Below are 21,349 nucleotides of genomic sequence, written 5' to 3' on the forward strand. Positions count from 1 at the left end.
AATTAAGTGGTGGAATCAAATGGGATTGTACAAACTCGTCTTATGACAAGTATATCTACATGAGATTTTTTTTTGTTTTTTGAATACTAATTAGGGGAACTGTTCCATAATCTATCTCTTATCAAAATAAAGGAATGAGGCATGTCATCGATTCTTTTTGCTACCATGCGTGCTCATGATAAAAATAATTCATATTATCACAGAAAAACATACGTCTCACTTAGAACGAAATGCAATCATTATCGCCAATGCTAAGTGGACTGTGTGTGACCAGGCGGCAACCAGATGGCGGAAGTGTGCAAACGTTAAACACAAACAAAATCGAAGAAAGCGCAATCGGTGGCCGATGGACGGTCTCTAAAAAATAATCCACGCAGTTAAAAATGCGAACGATGGGGCATGAAGGAGACTTCTGTTTCTTTGTGGTTTTACTTTTCATTTCTCTGCTTTTGGTAGTATGAATATGGGAGTCATGAGATAAAAAAGCGGAACAGTAATCCCTTATTTGCCTGTATCCGATGGATCTAATGACGGGATCAAATTAAACTGTCATTTCTAGGATCCAATAGGAGGGGGAATGACGGCTTTGGCAGGTTTTGTTCTATTATTGTCAGGGGGGTTTTTAATGACTGATTATGTTCAAATTTGGCCTAAACATTCTCTGCATAGCAAAGAATATTGTGGCCAAATTTCATAAAATTCGGTCGACAAAAACCCCCCTGCCAATAATAGAACAAAACCTGCCAAAGCCGTCTTTTCCCCGATGTGAATATTTAAAAGTATTAAAATAAAATCGAATACACAATATGCAATTTTTATAATAAGTCACGTGTGTAAAATCAAAAGAAACGATTATCCTACGTGATAACTGAATCTAGTAATGCTATTCATATTTTTTATTCTTTCGGTGGAATTCTATGTTTGGATAAAAATGTACGTAGGCTTGGAACATATTGCCATGATGCTAATATTTTTTTCTAACTAAATTGATTTTGTATCGGACAAAAAATAGGTAAAATTTCCTAGTCTTATGTCGTTTTCGGTTATTGCTGGGTCGAACCTAGTTCTGCACTGGATCCGCTCTAACAGCTGTCAAAACGTTCGGTTATTCGTTCAGGTTGGATCGCGATCCGCACCAGATCCGACCCAAAATGAATGAGGTTCGCTCTGCCGATTTATCGAGATCCAACCTAGGTTCACCAATACATTCGAACACAAACTGTCAAACTGCGGTGTTTATGTTTACGCTAAAGGAAAATGAAAACGTGAAGGACACGGATGGGTATTTGATTTTATTTGTTTCATTTGTTAAATTTATCAAATTTGTTGCTGTCTTCCACGTAAAAATGGATTATTTTAATTGTGTGCTGTCTTCAAGCTTCTCTGATGGTGAATCGGATTCAGATAACGACATATTTTTCGCTGATTACCTCAGATGGTAGCTCCATTATAAACAAAATGGGTGTTGAACATTTTGTTGAAAATGTGATTTATAAAATGCAGTGACGAGAAGGTAGCTGCTATTTATTCACTATTACGTTGTGTATTCGTACATATACTTTAGGTATAACTGCTCTATCAATGGAAAAATAGCGTACCAGAGTATCTGCCGCTATGAAGTTATTTATACCATAATGTTCATACCATTATTTTATGCATTATTGCAATTCTGTGCATAATTTGTTCAAGGTTACGGATTTGAAGATTATACACATAATGTATTAACTTTGGCATTAACCATTTATAAGGGTTTAGCAACTATATTGCCATCAACAAATTTATTGTAGTTATTTATAAATGATTATTTATAAATAAAATCAAATGTTTATTTAGGAACAGTTTTCATACGAATTGTGCATAATTTTTAAGTGGATGAAAGGTTTTTAATTATAATTCGTTAAAAAACGACAAAGACATATTTTATCCCATTGATATTTATTATGTTGAATCTCCTGTTTTGTAGTGAAAAATTATTTGCCTCTTTTGTATATTTGGTTTTGCAGTTCTGACGAAATCGCAATTTATCCCAAAGGGTCCCCTCTTGAGGGAAAAATAGCAGAAAGAATGCAAATAGCAAAAAAGAATGCTGTTCAACTCTTGTACGATTTGATTCTTTGTTTTAAAATAAAAGGCCCCAAATCTCAAAAAAATTTGTATTGGATTTTTTTCAAAGTGTTTCCATATTTTCTTGTTCTGTTCCATTTCAATGACATAATTGATAATTCAAATCTACTGTAACACAATCACTGTTACCCAAAAAGCCATATAGAATCAGCATAATAGTTTATCGGGAAACACGGATTGGCATGAATTTTTTCACGGCAATCCACATTGCCGTCGTCATTCATCACAAGCTCCTAATCACATTAATTTATTGATGGAATAATAGTCATTTGAGTCATTAAACAATTAACAGAAGAAACGTCTGATTTCCCCCATAATTCATAAAACAAGAAAAAAATAACACTAATAACTAAATTCAATAGATAAAATATGTCTGTTTCTGCCAGCTGATAAAAGGCGGATTGAAAACAAAACAGATGATAGGGATTGAGTTCTCACTAATACCATCATACTGACTCGATCCCGATTCGTTTTTCGTTCGGTTATTCAGAGTCGGGGTCGGACCTGATCCAGGTTTAAAACCGAAAACGACATTAATATGCGTTGGCTATTTTATACCATGTAGGAAAACTTTATTATTTTCCATAATAAATTATAGGAAAAATTGATTTCATTTCTTTGTTTATGCATATGAGTTGGAACAGGACCCTAATATTGGAATCTTTAGGTCGGTATTGCAAATTCCAGTTGTGATCCTATTATCGATTACGATGTTTGGTTATTGTGGTGGCCAAACCAGCTTATGAAAATAGCTTCATGTATTCTCACTTCGTGATTGTCTATTTCAGATATTTCCTATAAGATTTCCTTCACAAAACATCATACCTACACTTTTCTGAGTTCAAGCTCAAAAGTAAATTCATTGGGTAAAATTGTAAGAACTTGTCATCGGAACCGAATTTTTCAGTGTGTTATGTGTTATGTGGTCACATTTAAAGTGTCAAATCAGCTTAATAATTTTTGGAATTTTTGTAGAACAAACTTTCTTATTTTACTTTCGACAGTCGAAAACACTAAAGCTTTGGTGACGTTTTAAAAACTTAACTGACAAGAAAATCAAATGTAAAAAATATGCTATAGCGTACTCTTTTTATCTCTGTAAAAGTTTGAAACTCGAAATGGAAGTTTTTTTTTTGAAACAAAAGTAAAATGCAACTTAAGCCAAAACTCATTGTTTTCGTCGCTTTTCCGTGAGATTTAGACCAAAAACACTAAACGAAATTGTTGCATTTAACGTTCCAAATCGAAAACAAACATAGATCCATGACCCTAATCTGTGTGTAATAACATCTGATAGATGCAATTTGTATAGAACAAAACGATCAAAGAAAAGAAGGAACCGCGACTATTAGCAGAAAACTAGTATGGCTCCAGTAAAAAATAGTGTTAAACAATAAACAGTGACGAATATGAATGGCTTCTAGCACCCCAAATGTGTAAATGTGTAGCGCATGTTATGAGTGCTGAGAGCATGTATGAGCGTATGAGGTAAGATTTGCTTTTTATTTACAACAATTCAATTGCCTAGCATTCGGTTGTTCGACCGTACAACTAATCTAGTTGTTAATGTTTTTGTCTGCGCATATACCTACGTCACTTTTATCGAAGAGGTGGATTTGCATCCCAACGAGACACGTGGATTCTTTTTCGCAAAATAAATTTCAATTTGTCCATCTGTGAACAAAGTGTGCAGTCAACTAATTTAACAACTTCATGGTTTACAGTTTGAGTTGTTTTTGATGCATGAATAAATATTTGAGAGATTGTTTTTCATTATTAATCTCTTTTCTGTATTTATATTATGAGCCAACTAAATGAAAATCCATGCAAACTAGTTGTATTGAGCATTGAATAGTAGTATAACGTAAACGTTGCAACTACGAAAGCGGAGGAGTAAATAATTAACTACTAAAAATGGTAATGATACTAGTACTATACAAATACATACAACTAAGAGTAAAATAAAAATCGTGATAGTAGAGATGTAAAAATATAAATCAGATGCGCAGAAAATTTACTCGAAATGGATTCTAGAAAGAAAGAATCATTACCGGCGATTAGAAGCAGGGTTATGACTGTAAATAAAAATACAGCAAACCCCTTCGAAATGACTGTATAAAATTGTTGCAAGTAAACAAAATAAGCTGTCCATAAAATTCATCAATTAGGTGTAGAAAAATACAATTTGGGCCGCAAATTTTATATGTCTTGGATCAGTACATTCATGCTGTCATAGAACTAGTTAAAGAAATAAAAAAAAAAACCTTATAAAACCATCTTTTTGGACTAGAAAAACGAAAGTCAGGTGAAAGAAAAGGAAAAAAATGCTTCTGCGTCTAACTTATAAAAAATCAATACTTATAAATATACAGTTTGAAGAACGACAAGGACATACATAAGTGAATATTACTCCTAGATTGGGAAACAATACTTCAAGATGAATTACTACAACATGAAATAGTCTACCGCTAGGGCGCTAGCAAACAAAAGTCAAAGAAAAATGAAACACTTTCAGATGGTGAACGCATTGCAACAAAGAAAAACTGAAACCTTTATTGCCGTACGCATATAGAAAGAAAAAAATAAGTAAAGAATGAGAACAAAGTAAACAAAATCTTTGTTTTTTGTTTTATTTTTCATTTACCTTAATAAATAATAAATGAAAATAATTTTTAATTGACATCATCGAAACAACCAGTGATAGAAAGAAAAGAATACCTTTGTTCGCTCACTCCATGGACAGTAGAGCTTTACCGGGATGGTATACACCCAGGTTTTTTTTTACACGGTTTGGTTTTAGTCGTTTAAGACCTTCAGCGTCAATGAAACAATGAGTTAAACCCACGAAAAAATTCACAAAAAATCAAAGAAAAATCAGGTGGTATTTAAAAAGCTGTGAAAGTTCGGGTTAACCGAGAAATTAATGAATTCCAACCGTGTAAAAAAAACCTGGGTGTAATTGAATCCTTCGGATGATTATTCATATACCGTGACCGTCCCAAATTCTGCGCATTTTCATGCATCCCAAAAGTATTATTTCCAACATTTGCATAATTTATAGTAATTTGTGCGACTAGTTGCAAAAATGTTATTTTACTCACGCATGGAGGCATGCGATAAGATACGCGGCTACAAAGCATGCTGAGGGTGGCTGGCTTCGATTCCCGGTGCCAGTCTAGACAATTTTCGGATTGGAAATTGTCTCGATTTCCCTGGGCATTGTATCATTGTGTTAGCGGGCAATGATGCACCAACGCGTGATTGGGTGGCATTCAATCAACGCAAGGGTGTGCAAGCTGTGGATAAAATGCACTGCCCACACGAAAGGAGGCCCGACGACGAGAAAGAAGCGTTCTATGCACAGCTGGAGCAGGCATACGATGGATGCCCACTGCGGGACGTCAAAATCGTCATCGGCGACATAAACCCTCAGGTAGGATGGGAGGAAATGTATAGACCGGTCATCGAACCGGATAGTCTGCATACCGTATCGAACGACAACGGCCAACGATGCATAAACTTTGCAGCCTCCCGTAGTCCGAACCACTTTCTTCCCCTGCAAGAATATCCACAAGGTCACATGGAAATCACCTAATCAAAAAACGGAAAACCAAATCGACCGCGTTCTAATCGACGGTTAATTCTTCTCCGACATCACGAACGTACGCACTTATCGCAGTGCGAATATTGAACCCGACCACTACCTCGTTGCAGTATGTCTGCGCCTAAAACTCTCACGGTGTACAACACGCGTCGGCTAAACATTGGGCGGCTGCAAGATGGTAGCCCAAGAATACGCGCAGCAACACGTAGGCACTCCCAACGGAAGAGCAGCTAGGCGCAGCGTCTCTTGAAGATGGCTGGAGAGATATTCGATCCGCCATTGGAAGCACAGCAACCGCTGCACTAGGCACGGTGCTCTTCGGATCAGAGAAACAACTGGTATGACGGCGAATGTGAGCAGTTAGTTGAGGAGAATAATGCAGCATGGGGAGATTGCTGCAACACAGCACGAGGGCGAACGAGGCACGATACAAACGGGCGAGGAACAGACAAAACTCGAATTTTCGGAGGAAAAAGCGCCAGCATGAAGATCGAGACCGTGAAAAGACGGGTTGCTCCGTCAGAGAAACAGACGTCTCACTTAGAATAAAATGCAATCAAAATCATCGTCACGATAACAGTATCGCCCAATGCTAAATTCACTGTATGTGGCCAAGCGGCAACCAGATGGCGGTAGTGCGCAAACGTTAAATGGAAGCGCCATCGGTGGCCGATTGACTACCTATACAAAATTGAATACGTTAAAAAGGTGATCGATGGAACATGTGTTGAGTGAGACGTCTCTTTCTCTGTGGAGCAACTGTACCGCGCTTACAACGCACGTATGTTCTATGAGAAATTAAGCCGTTCACGTAAGGGCCATGTGCCACAGCCCGATATGTGTAAGGACATAAACAGGAACCTTCTTACGAACGATCATGAGGTGATCCAAAGGTGGCGGCAGCACTACGAAGAGCACCTGAATAGCGATCTGGTAGACAACGGTGGCGGTAGGGTAATGAATAGGGGTGGTGGAAATTCGCGGCAAATTTTTTATAATTTCGCGGAAAGCCAATTCAGAAAATCTGAAAATTCGCGGCAATTTCGCGGTAAATCATATTTCGGTACAAAAAATAAAAAAGACAATGTAGGTTCCATATTTATTTAAATTGTTGCGTTTATTAATTTCAAATAATGTTTTTAATTATTTCTTTGCATTACTGGTCAAAAGCCAAATTGTACTGGCAGACACTACGTTCAGCATCTACCGAGTTTCCAGGAATAGACAGATATTTCACCGCTATTTTGAAGTGCTGAGGAAAACGGAAAGAGGCCGAATGAGAAAAAATAGATTTGAAACATGCCACGAGACGATCAACGTTGGGAAACTTTTTTCTCCAAACGCCGAACAATCCCATAATGTGAGCATTGCAGGTCATGTGAATTCGGTAGTAGCCCTTTGAGAATTTCTAACTTTCCTAAAGAATCCATATTTTTTAAAGTCTCTATTTTTACAATTTGAAAGAAAAACAAAATTGTTCTGCAGTTTACTTTTAGCTCAACATTCGATCAATTTCGGACTCCGCTCTCCGCACAAAAAAATCGAGTCGCCAAAAAATGCGTTGTTTGTCGAGTTGGTATTGACTAGGTCAAGAAATCTACTGAGGCAATAGAATGGAATAAAATTATTGACGGGAAAGGTTAATTTCGCGGTTTTTCGCGAAAATGTTTAAATTTCGCGGCTAACATCAAATTTCGGCTAACATCAAACACGCGGAGCACGCGTGCAGGACATACGACTTCCGTCTCTGAATCTCCATAGGAAATCCAGGAGGTGATCGTCCGGCTGAAATACAGCAAAGCCCCTGGAGTTAAAACACTAAACGGGGATCTATGGGTGAACGCTTTACCACAGACCAGGTATTCGTCGTATGTCAGGTATTGCAGAAATGCCGCGAATACAAGGTGTCCACACATCATCTATTTATCAACTTCAACTATGATACAATCGATCGGGACCATCTATGGCAGCTAATGCACGAAAACGGATTTCCGGATAAACTGATACGGTTGATCAAGGCGACGATGTATAGGGTGATGTGATGCGTAGTTCGAGTTTCAGGGGCATTCTCGAGTCCCTTCGAAACGCGCAGAGGACAAAATGATTTTGTGTTTACTATTCAACATCGCTTTGGAGGGAGTAATACGAAGAGCAGAGATTGACACGACTGGTACAATTTACAATAAGTCTGTTCAGCTATTTGGCTTCGCCGACGACATTGATATTATGGCACGTTACTTTGAGAGGATGAAGCTAAATGGATTGGACTAGTCATCAACATGTCGAAGTACATGATAGGAAGAGGCTCAAGAGAGGACAACGCAAGGCACCCACCACGAGTATGTATTGGTGGTTGAAGAATTCGTGAACTTGGGCTCTTTGAGCTACTTTGGACTCCGCAAAACGCTCCGATCGAATATAGAGTTCGCCGCCGTACCAAACTGACTCTACAAAACGCTTATTAGGCCGGTAGTTCTCTACGGACACGAGACCTGGCCGATGCTCGTGGAGGACCAACGCACACTTGGAGTTTTCGAAAGGAAAGTGCTGCGTACCATCTATGGTGGGGTGCAGCTGGCGGACGGTACATGGGGAAGGCGAGTGAACCAAGAGTTGCATCAACTGTTGGGAAAACCATCCATCGTTCACACCGCGAAAATTTGAAGACTGCGATGGGCCAGTTAGTCGAACAGTAATCCGGTGAAAATAGTTCTCGACAGCGATCCAACGGGAACAAGAAGGCGAGGTGCACAGCAAGCAAGGTGGAGGACGATTTGCGGACCCTATTGCTATTGGTGCGGATTAGATCTGCCCAGGAAACAAAATGTTGTCGAATTCCACGGTGCACCCCCCAGGATTGTGTCTTTTGGTGAGAAAATCAATCTCTGAGAATTTCAGCTCAATCGGTTGTAGCATAAGCTGGCGCAATTGATTTGAAGTTTTCATGGAGATTTCAGCCAAAATATATAGGAAAATACACCTCCGTCACTAATTCGATCTGAAAATTGTTTCTGATCGTTCGATTGAGCTCAGAATCGCAAAAAGGGCAGTTGGTATGTAACAGAACAATTTCACAGAACATTGTATGATGATTAAATGAACTTTTATATAGTTTTCGGCTGATGCGATTCGATCAATAAATCCAAAATTGCACTATCCAGCTCTCAATACAGTACAATGTTCTGTGAAATTGTTCTGTAACATACCAACTGCCCTTTTTGTAATTCTGAGCTGAATCGAATGATCAGAAACAATTTTCAGATCGAATGAGTGACGAAGGTGTATTTTCCTATATATTTTGAATGAAATCCCCATACAAACTTCAAATCAATTGCGCCAGCTTATGCAACAACCGATTGAGCTGAAATTTTCAGAGATTGATTTTCTCACCAAAAGACACAATCCTGAGGGGTGCCCCGTGGAATTCGACAACATTTTTTTCTCCCCATACTAAGCTGGGCCAGTCTAGTGCAGACTGCGTGGTTGGCGACGTGCACCCATGGACCGAGCTGAATGGAGGAGAAGACTTTTCAGCACAGGCCACTCCGTCTGATAAATAAATAAAGGTGGGAATATTATCATCAATAACAAAGTACCCATTACTGGGTGAAGTAATCTAACCGTGTACGAAAAAAATCAATTTGCTCTTTTTTCTCTGCAGAAAAATTTACCCATTTTTTGAAGTTCTGCAACTTCAGCTGAGTTTCAAACAATGCATGGGTACATTTTTCTGCAGTTAGAAAGAGATAGCACAAACACAAAGACATAACACTCGACTGGTTAGTGGTTTATTGACCAACTAACTAAAATCAACCTATAAGGGCACTGCACCTATAAGGGACTGCTTTGTCTCTTTTTCGCTGCAAAGAAATTAGAAAACAACAAGGCCAGTAAACGTCAAAATTTAGGGAGAAGGAAAGAGAAAGAGATTATTCCGTGCAGTGCCCTATGTCGTTAGTGTTTGAAAAAAGATATTTTAGTTACAAGATAAAGATTGTCGCTTCGGTTCCATTTGTTCTGCTGTCCGAAACATGTTGGGTACCGAACTGTCAAATCATATGTATTTTTCCTTCATTGACATTTAGCACCCTACCCGGTAAAAATCGTTTACTCATTAATGGGTACTTTTTGTCTGCTATCTCTTTCTCTCTGCTGAAAAATTTACCCATTTTGGGAGAATAAGTGGATTTACTCATTTAAATGAGTAGATCCACTTATTCCCTCAAAATGGGTAAATTTTTCAGCAGAGGGAAAGAGATAGCAAAGAAAAAGTACCCATTAATGAGTAAACGTGTTTCTCCGTGTATCCTCGCCAGCAAAAAATGTTCCGGACAACAGCGACAGCGACAATCTTTATCTTGTAACGACGATGAATTTGATGGGTGAATGTTCAATGTGTTATGTCTGTTTGTCTTTGGAGATAGCACATAAAAGTACCCATTATTGGGTAAACGGAAATCTCCGTGTACGTTCCGGAGCACTGGGTTTAACATCGCATCGCACTTCAAACAAAATAAACAGTCGGAACACGTGTTTGTGTTGGTAAGCAGTGTCAAAATACTGCTGAGGATAGAGATGAGTGACGTTTAATGCTCGCACACTGATGTGCAATTCGGCATGTGTAAATACATGTTTGTTTTCCTTCTGCTCATAACCTCAAAATTGATCGAATCATCACATGGGTTGCGAAGGAGTCAAAAAATATATGAAAAATATACTCATTTTTACCCAAACTTTGCTGAGTAGCACCATCTAGGAGTGTTTGTTTTCCTTTTATCGCCACTCACACATTCGGACGTGAGAATCTCAATAGTATTGTTTTATTTTACCATATTATTTTTATAATTCGTTTAAAAAGCGATGAATAAATTTACTGGATTTAGTGATCTTTGTATACCTTATAACAATGCACCTCAAGAACTTCTAGGAATATTGAACGAGCTGGTTGAACGTAAGTTAATTATAATATAAATATTACACCTATAGACCAGTGCATGATGACGTAGGTTGACAGTTCACAGAGCTTTTTCACCGGGACTTAGCCTCTGGCGAAGCTTCCGATAAAATTGTTTCGTCATTTTATTCGCATGTAGATGGCCTTTGCGATTAATTTCATGCTGAATGCAAAGAATATCATTGAAATATTCGGATCGCAGCAATTTTAAACTAAAAATATGAATTTTAATTTTCTCCTCATCGATTTTTCTTCTAACACCTTGTAAACAAGCTCTGTGAACTGTCAAATAAGTGAGGTTAGATCAAGATCTTGCATTGGTCTATATGTATATAGAATAATTAATATTAGAGAGTTAAGAAGGGTACCGCCATTCGTCACGTTTGACATCTCCTGCTCGTTTGGAACCAGGGGACTGAAGAGAAGGCTAATACGCCTACCCAGAGTGCCATACGCTAGGAGAAATTTCAAAAAAGAAAAGTAGAATCACGAAAAAACTTCCACAGCGAGATATGGGATGCAATTCTTTAAAAAAAATTAAAAATTTCAAAATGATATCTGTATTAAATTTTGAAAATAATTTTGTGCACCGGGTTAGACTTTTGATTATCTATAGATACATTTACATATATTTATTTGATTGTTCATGATAATAAATATTTTTTTGAATTTCTAATCTCGTGCAGTAAACCATTTTCAAAAAATAAAAAATAATCAGCTTGTAATATTTAAAACTATTTTGAATTCCGTTGGCTATATATACCTTGCCGTGGTAAATTTTAGTGATTCTACTTTTTCTCTGATGACAGCATTTATCCGGTTCTCCTAGCCCATTATGGCCTAGCTAATTAATGGATACTGAAATTGAATTTATAATTATAGTTGTTATTTTCAATGTTATTAATTTTCTTAAAATACATGCATATCTAAAGGCTGTCTTATACTAATGACACTGGCGGTATTCGTACCATGGTACATGGTCATGCTGGTACAACGTGGAAATTTGGAAAACCATGGTACAATGGGGAGGTGCATCGGATGAAGACAATAACATTTGAGCGGTGCGCTGTTTACTAAAAATGGCACCGGTCAAACGTCAAATAATGAACCTATGCACTGCCCCATAGACCAACGCAAAATGTACTAAGAAATCTAAAACCAAAGATTTTTTTGCTATCAACTTAAATTTGACCTAAGTATCACTTACACTTCTCTGCTTCTAAACCCCTCAATTATATATTGAAAAATACTCATTTATTGCTTTTATTAAAGTTGGATACAAAAACGTAGCAATTGAACAAATATACGATCACGATAGTTGTGATAAGAAAGGAGATACAATTCCGGCACCCATTGATCTGAAACCTTTAAGCGTAAGTATTTTTTAACATAATTTAAAATCGAAAAAATAATGTTATGAACAAGTTTTTAGGGTATTTTTGAAGAATTTAAATCAAATTACATTATTCCCGCTTAAAATATTGGGTCAACCAGTTAGCGAATCCCAAGATTAAAAATGGCTCAACAAAGGAAAACCCGTCCCCTACACTATTGTTAATAGAGATTACGCCATTCATAATAATAAATATCATGAGAGTAACTAGATTCCTATTTCCATGATTTCCATACTTCCAATTTTCTTTCTCATATTTGACACTCATATGGGGCCCTCCTTAGCCGTGCGGTAAGACGCGCGCGAGGACGCGCGGCTACAAAGCAAGACCATGCTGAGGGTGGCTGGGTTCGATTCCCGGTGCCAGTCTAGACAATTTTCGGATTGGAAATTGTCTCGACTTCCCTGGGCATAAAAGTATCATTGTGTTAGCTTCATGATATACGAATGCAAAAATGGTAACTTGGCTTAGAAACTCGCAGTTAATAACTGTGGAAGTGCTTAATGAACACTAAGCTGCGAGGCGGCTCTGTCCCAGTGTGGGGATTTAATGACAATAAGAAGATTTGACACGATAATTATTATAATAAATGACGTTATCTGAATAGGCTATAAGGATGATGATAAAATATAAAAACGCTTAACTCTAATAGCCTATTCAGACTTGAAGCTTTATCACTTGTTAAAGGGTATCTTGATGTCAAAGTTCACAGTTCAAATATTATATCAAGACAAAATTATGAAAACGACTTATCTGCTTTTGTGAACAAAGATTCAAACGACGATTTGACGAATGTGATAGCTCTCCCACGCAAACTAACACCATCAATAGGTAGGTGAAGGTTTCCGCTACCTGTTGATGGTGTTGGTTTGCGTGGGAGAGCTATCAGATTCGTCAAATCGTCGTTTGAATCTTTGTTTACAAAAGTAGATAAGTCGTATTGAAAATTTTGTCTTGATATCAAGTGTTGAAGCTTGTAATCTGAGCAGACTAGAAACTGTGCGTACCCATGGGTATGCATATGGTCAAACCGGGTTTAACGTCTAATAGCCTATTCAGATTACTTGCTTTATAACATGGTAAAGAGTATCTTGGTGTCAAGGTTCACTCATCTCATATTTATTTCATATGAAATCACGTACAATACGTTTTATATGCGTAATCTGAATAGGCTATTAGTAGATGGTTGTCACCCCATGCGCTAAAAAATCAAATATTCTTCATTTTTAATTTAATAATTTATTTACATATTTTTTGTTTGTTCATAATATTCATCTTCTACACAGGAAAAACTTAATGGACGTCTGATCTTGCTGAATCGATTGACTATTATCTATTCGGAAAACACCATTACGTTGATAACTAATCGCTCGTTGAACCTTCGTGGATATCATTTAGTGGCAGTAATCCCCAGAACGGAAGATGCTTTTCAACATGCTTGTCAATCCATGCAGTGCGATATCGTTTCTTACAACTCGTCCACAGTCCGGTGCAAAATGAGCAGGAAGTCCTATTTCGTTGCAGTCAATAGGAATATTATGTTCGAAATAAAATATGCTCCGGCCATTACAAATTCCAATGATCGGAAGGACATTATTAACCGAGCTCACAAGTACCATTCGTATGGGAAATCAAAAAATGTTGTAATAAGCAGCGAAGCGAGAAATCGGTTCCAAATACGGGGACCGTATGACATAGCTAATCTGTGAGTATTATCAAATTAAGTCAATTATGAAGATGTCTAACATTTTTCGTGTAATCCAACCAGTGGACTCATTTTGGGGCTAAGTGAAGAGCAATCGAAAAATGCCATTCTTGCTTTGCCGAGGAAAGTGCTCATCAACGCCGAGACTCGAAGGCACGGTAAAGCTGGTGTCGTGGTGAGCATGCGCCAAAACGCGATTGACAGCGATGACTATACAGACTCGGAAGTTGATGAACCAATCAGCGATAGTGATGAGAAAGATTCCGAAGAAATAACGGAATATGAGAATATGATGGACGAAAATCAAGAGCCACCTCGAAAAATATCAAAAATTATTTGAAGTCGTTTCAGTAAATAAAAAACAAATAAAATATTTTTTGTCATAAAACGTGTTAGTAGGGACTCGAAAAATAATTTATTTGCAGTAACTAACCGAATATAAAAATGTTCGCATAACGGTTATGCCCTAATTCCGGTTCTAAGCTTTGAAGCAGAGTACACGAGCTTTGTTCGCCAGTGACAGTTTCACGCACATGCTACAACAAAATTGGAACACTTATTATCACGACATAACGACATTTGCTGCAGAGAAAACAAAGTAAAATGTTTTTCTTAACGAAAATCAGAATATACAAGCAAAAAGCTTAATTTTGAAATCAGTAATGAAAACGTACAAGTGGACGCACGATTTAAACTATTTAGTTGTTCGAAAAAAGTTTTTAAAGTACATTTTTTGCTAAGAGGTTTATGGACAATATTTTCAATGATCCTACACTGTTTTGTAATATTCATGTAGCTTTGAAGATATACACATTTTTAGATGAATTTGATGTCATATGCTGTTGAAAACGGGTTTGTTTAAAATTTGCGACATACGCAGCTTTGAACAAGTACCCGAGATTTTTTTCTTCTGATGTGCGAAGTCGATAAAGCAGTACAAAAGATACGTCAAAAATATTTATGTTCCAAGTCTCTGAATAACAATGCGATGAAAAAGTGCATTTGCCTCGAATTTGTAATGGTATGCGTTTCGTATGAGTCGAAAATTGTAATATAGAGATGGTCAATAAAATATAATTTATAAATGTGTCTAATGAAATGTCTAATATGTTTTCAATATTTAATTTCCAAAACGACTTTCTGCTTTTGTAAACAAAGATTCAAATGTCAATTTGTCGAATCTGAGAGCACTCTAAACCAAACACCATGAACACTTAGTTGAAGATTTCGGCTACCGTTTGATGGTGTTAGTTTACGTGCATGGGAGTGCTCTTATGGGCCAAACACAATGCATACGTTTGCGTGCGTTTTGACAGAAAAGTATCAAACCGCACGCAAACGTATTCATTGTGTGCCCATTAGACTCTACAAATCGACGTCTGAATCTTTGCTTACAAAAGCAGATAAGTCGTTTTGAAAATTTAGTATTGTTTTAATCCCGAATAGTACAAACCTGGTACAAACATAATAATGGTCTCGTAATTGACGGAGTATTTTATTACTTTTTTGGAAAATTTTTATTGCTTTTTTGGATTTTTTCATGAAAACGAAGATACACTTATTGTTTCAATTCTGACTGCGTCGAGACTAACTACACTGGGTCTGTCTTATTTGGAGAATTAAACTTGAAAGTGACAGTCATAATAATGGCTATAGTGCTACCCAGAAATTTTGACATCAATGAAAAATGATTCGATATCTGTCAAAAGTAATTTTGCTCTTCGAGCAGCGTTATTCTATAATTAAATTTTAAGTTTAATTTTAATTTAATTCTCCATATTTAATAAGACAGACCTCGAACAGACCCTAAATACATTTTTAAACATCGTAAATTTGTTGAATCGTAAATCTAGCATCAATCGGACATCCCTAGTTGGATGCTTTTGCTTGACCCCGGTGACGTACGAATCGGGCAGACGGACGACGATGAAAATCAGAATGTGTGTGAAACAAAATGGAGGTGTTTTATAATGGTGCGTATCTCGTCCGGTTTTATTGCTTGATTTGCTGAAAAAACGCATCGAACTCGGTCTAAAATATGTACGATTCGTTGCGGAAGAAATTTGTATCTGTTTGACACTATTTTTGGTCGAAATAGGACAGTTTTTTAGCATTTTCGGTTTGATTGAAAAAATGGTGAAAATTTCGATTCCTCTGGTAGCTCTGCGCTGGGGCTTCGGAAAAGTGAAAGAGTCTGAAAAAGAAGAAGTGATGCGCGGCCCCACCGCTTCGTAGTTGTGTTCCCAGTGAAGAATGTGTGAAGAAGAAGAACGCTTATACAACAACAAATTAGGCAGAGTTTTCTTTCACTCCTCAAGTTTGATCGTTGTGTTCGAGTGTTATCATTTTTTGTTGGTAAAAAGTTGTGAATCGCGACTTTTGTTTTGCTTTGAACCTGAACCTGATGTTAAAATTTTGTCTGGGAAAATTGTGTTAAAATGTTGAACTTTTAATTTATTATTGATTTGAAAGTGGTTGATGGTCAAAAGAGATGATGTAGATATCGTGGACTAAGAAGCTAATTTATGAGAACTGTGCAAAATGTAAAGCTGCAGGGTTCAGATGCAAGGAATTCAATTAATATTCGGTAAGTAATTTGTTGCTCACAGTCAATAGTTATTTATCTTTCAATGGTAAAACGATCAGGGCATCAGTATAATGCCAAAATTTCGTAATTTTTATTTCCATTTATTGATCCGACAAAGTCATATTAGAATCTAATACGTTGTTAGAACAGAGAAAATGATGTTAAAAATATTATTTGCTCAGACTAAGGCCGGAGTGGCCTGTGCAGTACATCAGTACATGAAAGTCTGCACCATTCAGTTCAGTCTATGGCTGCACCTGCACGTCGTCAACCACGCAGCTATGGAGGGTCCAAATATCGTTCTCCACCTGATCGATCCACCTTGCTCGCTGCGCACCTCGCCATCTTGTGCCCGTCGGAGTGTTGTCGAGAACAATTTTCATCAGATTACTATCCGACATTTTGGCTACGTGCCCGGCCCACCGCAGTCGTCCGATTTTTGCGGTGTGAATGATGGATGGTTCTCCGAACATCTGATGCAACGTTCATTCACCTTCTCTACGTACCGTACTGTGCCCCTCGCGGAATGTTGTCGCATGAGCAGTGGTGAATTTTACTGAAACCAAATTGTACTGTATTTTCATAAATAGTAGTTTTTTAAAACAGAGCGCAGTCTTCGAAATAGTAGGTAGCAACCATTGATATGTATTGTGTATCCGGATTAAATTTATACCGCTTTTTATACCGAAGTTGGGTTTTTCTCCAGATACAGGCAACTTTCCCAACTTCGGAAGTAGTGCGCTGGATTCCCCTAAAGATGCGCTAAACAACGCATCCATTAGTTTGACAGATAAAACTTCGGAAGAAAGTTCGGTTCGGAAGTCCGGACTTCCGAATTCTAAGTTGGTGCTACGCCGACAATACAGTCAGTCTAAGCTAAGCTAAGCAGAGCGCAGTCTACGAAATAGTAATTTTCACAACGGTTTTTTTTTCTGTGTATCAGAAATCAAAGTAGTCCTTGATTTTGGGGTCTCCAGTTGGCCTCTGAGAAAAGGCGTAGAGTTCGATTTTCGATTTCCGGTCTTGTAGTGGCTCCAAATAACACGTCTGGTTGTTAGGTTGCTTAGTAGATGAATGCTCGTTATTAATCAGTATCGTAGCATGGCCTGCTCTACTATCCCTACATATCCTTGCCCACTACATCCCTCTTCCTCTTTATTATTTCTATTTTTTCTAGCTAGTCTAACTATTTTATTTCACTACAATTTATTTTATTTGTTTCCATGTTTTTAATTATTATTATTAGTCGCGTTCGATGATGATAGTGTTGATGATCATTATCATCTTCATCAGTTCTTGTACAGGGTGTCTGCAAATTATCCGTACAACAAGACAGGTTTTTAAATATTTTTTGGAATAAAAGAACCGCCATGCATTGCATGTTATTATAATAGGACTACATAAACCAAGCTGAATTTGTTCACATTAAATGACCCCTGTATCCTGAGTTGTACGTCTTAGATCGTGTTGAAAAAAATCACGATGGCCGCACGTTTTTGTACAGATACTTTTCACACATTTTTGACGATTGTGACATGATTTCAAATGTCTCGATAATATGTTCGGAGTTTTGATGGCTGTTGATTTGATTTCAAGATAGACCATACCGAATGATAAATTCAATCCAAATCGGGTGAGTAGGAAGGCAATTCTGTTTTGTTCGGACAACCGGAAAAAAAGCATTCACAAAGCTTGTCATAAGACGAGTTTGTACAATCCCATTGAATTCCACTACTTATACTATCGACAGACATATGATTTCTGTACAGTGATACACGTACCATGTTGTAGGCGTACAGCAGCAGGACGACACACATATTTTTTTTACCATTCGCTGCGTTACTATAGTATTATCTCGTTACATATAGGTTTTTCTATCAAAATAATAAAAATGCGTTTTTTATTTTTACATGATTTGTAAATATATTATTAAAATGTATATACATACATACATTGGGAGGAGGAAGTTTTGCCGCAGGAGTGGATGGAAGGTGTCGTGTGTCCCATCTACAAAAAGGGCGATAAGCTGGATTGTAGCAACTACCGCGCAATCACATTGCTGAACGCCGCCTACAAGGTACTCTCCCAAATTTTATGCCGTCGACTAGCACCAATTGCAAGGGAGTTCGTGGGGCAGTACCAGGCGGGTTTTATGGGCGAACGCTCCACCACGGACCAGGTGTTCGCCATTCGCCAAGTACTGTAGAAATGCCGCGAATACAACGTGCCCACACATCATCTATTCATCGACTTCAAAGCCGCATATGATACAATCGATCGGGACCAGCTATGGCAGCTAATGCACGAAAACGGATATCCGGATAAACTGACACGGTTGATCAAAGCGACGATGGATCGGGTGATGTGCGTAGTTCGAGTTTCAGGGGCATTCTCGAGTCCCTTCGAAACCCACAGAGGGTTACGGCAAGGTGATGGTCTTTCGTGTCTGCTATTCAACATCGCTTTGGAAGGGGTAATACGAAGTGCAGGGATTAACACGAGTGGTACAATTTTCAATAAGTCCGTCCAGCTATTTGGCTTCGCCGACGACATAGATATTATGGCACGTAACTTTGAGAAGATGGAGGAAGCCTACATCAGACTGAAGAGGGAAGCCAAGCGGATCGGACTAGTCATCAACACGTCGAAGACGAAGTACATGATAGGAAGAGGTTCAAGAGAAGACAATGTGAGCCACCCACCGCGAGTTGGCATCGGTGGTGACGAAATCGAGGTGGTAGAAGAATTCGTGTACTTGGGCTCACTGGTGACTGCCGAAAATGATACCAGCAGAGAAATTCGGAGACGCATAGTGGCTGGAAATCGTACATACTTTGGACTCCGCAAGACGCTCCGATCGAATAGAGTTCGCCGCCGTACCAAACTGACAATCTACAAAACGCTCATTAGACCGGTAGTCCTCTACGGACACGAGACCTGGACGATGCTCGTGGAGGACCAACGTGCACTTGGAGTTTTCGAAAGGAAAGTGCTGCGTACCATCTATGGTGGGGTGCAGATGGCGGACGGTACGTGGAGGAGGCGAATGAACCACGAGTTGCATCAGCTGTTGGGAGAACCATCCATCGTTCACACCGCGAAAATCGGACGACTGCGGTGGGCCGGGCACGTAGCCAGAATGTCGGACAATAACCCGATGAAAATGGTTCTCGACAACGATCCGACGGGCACAAGAAGGCGAGGTGCGCAGCGGGCAAGGTGGATCGATCAGGTGGAAGATGACTTGCGGACCCTCCGTAGACTGCGTGGTTGGCGACGTGCAGCCATGGACCGAGCCGAATGGAGAAGACTCTTATATACCGCACAGGCCACTTCGGCCTTAGTCTGAATAAATAATAATAATACATACATACATTAAAATCCGGCCTTTTGCTGATTATTTTAAACATTTTTGTTGTTGTTCAAAACATACAAAATCACTAATTACGCCCCAAAAAAATCCTATAAAACGCCTGAGGGTTCGATTCCTGCTCCAATCGTGGAAATTCTTCGATATGCAAAATTTTCTTAACTAGTCTACCAGGCATTGTCCGTGTCTACAAAATATGTAAGTGTTAAGTCTGAACAATCACTGTGAATTTTTCATTCTTCGGATTTTGAAGGCGTTTTCCTGACTTTGTAGATTTGTAGATCTTTGCAGATTTGAGAATACTCCAAAAAGATTTCTCACATTTTTCGATATTCCATTTTCTTAGATTCTAGAGCTTCGATTGGATCATTGCCATGATCTTAACTTTACAGAATATCTTCAGACACGTTTAACTCCGTAAATCATACAAATTCTTAATATTCCCACATTCTTTAAACCCTCCCGGGTAATCAAATACTTCAGATTTTTTAGATTTCTGCATTATTTAGAGTGTGACAAATTATTTCAACTTTTGTTGATTTTTCAGTACATATACGGAAATGGCCTAGGTTCTCAACACTATTGAAACATCCATTTTCCAAGTTCAGTAGACCCTCTAGAGTGTCCAAGATTTCTTTTTTTTCTGATGGTTTTTCGGTTGTGGACCAATTTTTTTAAATCCAGTTTCTTACGAATTCCATAGCTTATCCAGAATTTACATATTTAACATGTGGTAATGCGGGACATTTGCCGGGCAATTCGGATCAAGCAGGCTGCATCCGGGACTGTAGTGCATAATCCGAGACGTCTGAAATTTATGTTAAAATTAGTAAAAGGATTGATGGAGATATCTATGCTGTTAAGTATTACTTACACAAATAAATCTTCTAATATCTTTTTGATCAACATCAAATATAAAACACTTAAGAAGTGTTCACGTAGGCGATGAAATATTCATTTAATTGTTGGGAAATAATTAGATCAAATATAAATAGAAAATATGTTGACGTTTCCTTTTTATAAGAAATAATTACAAGAAACTAAGAAAAAAGATCAGCGTTCCAAACTTGTCTGAAACTCAGAATTCAAAAAAGCTGATATGTAATGGCAAAAGAAAATGATTTAAGGTAATCAAGTATTACCAGGACGAACAGTTACAATATTTTTTATAAATATATGCCTACTGAATAAATCTTTTAGTAGATTTAGTGGCATATAAATTTGTAAAAATAAGGGTCTGTCTCAATTGGATAATTAAACTGAAATTAAACTTAAAAGTGACATTTCAATAATTATCAAATAACCCTGCTCGCAGAGCAAGATTACTTTTGACAGATATCGAATCATTTTCCATCGATGTCCTGTTGGAATTGCTGGGTAGCACCAGCCATTCTTATAACGGGGTGATTTCTTAATTTTCGAACTGTCATTTTTAAGTTTAATTCTCCAAATGAGACAGACCCTAAGTAGTTTGAATTAAAATGGAATATACAAATATATACCCGACGAACACGTTCATTGGTCGTTTTCATATTCCAACAAGAAAAAAAAAACATTTTTCTTATTATGTTTGAACGTCAATGATGGGTAGTGACCGCAACCAGATGGCGC

General features: G+C 37.9%; 1 protein-coding gene across 1 annotated transcript; it reads left to right on the plus strand.

Moving 5' to 3' along the window:
- Positions 1–10,207: 10,207 nt before the first annotated feature.
- Positions 10,208–14,169, plus strand: LOC134217858 (ribonuclease P protein subunit p30). Its single transcript, XM_062696690.1, has 5 exons — positions 10,208–10,297; positions 10,538–10,679; positions 11,955–12,055; positions 13,363–13,781; positions 13,845–14,169. Exons 2-5 carry the CDS (start codon positions 10,589–10,591, stop codon positions 14,119–14,121), a joined length of 888 nt encoding a protein of 295 aa, XP_062552674.1. The 5' UTR covers positions 10,208–10,297; positions 10,538–10,588; the 3' UTR covers positions 14,122–14,169.
- Positions 14,170–21,349: the final 7,180 nt, after the last annotated feature.

Source organism: Armigeres subalbatus, chromosome 2 (genome assembly GCF_024139115.2).
Source record: "Armigeres subalbatus isolate Guangzhou_Male chromosome 2, GZ_Asu_2, whole genome shotgun sequence".
NCBI lineage: Eukaryota > Metazoa > Arthropoda > Insecta > Diptera > Culicidae > Armigeres > Armigeres subalbatus.

Excerpts from the sequence above, each read along its gene's own strand:
- LOC134217858 (XM_062696690.1), top strand. The coding sequence starts at position 10,589 with ATGAATAAATTTACTGGATTTAGTGATCTTTGTATACCTTATAACAAT. Across the intron at positions 10,680-11,954 it reads ATTGAACGAGCTGGTTGAAC|TTGGATACAAAAACGTAGCA; the intron begins GTAAGTTAATTA and ends CTTTTATTAAAG. Across the intron at positions 12,056-13,362 it reads TTGATCTGAAACCTTTAAGC|GAAAAACTTAATGGACGTCT; the intron begins GTAAGTATTTTT and ends TCTTCTACACAG.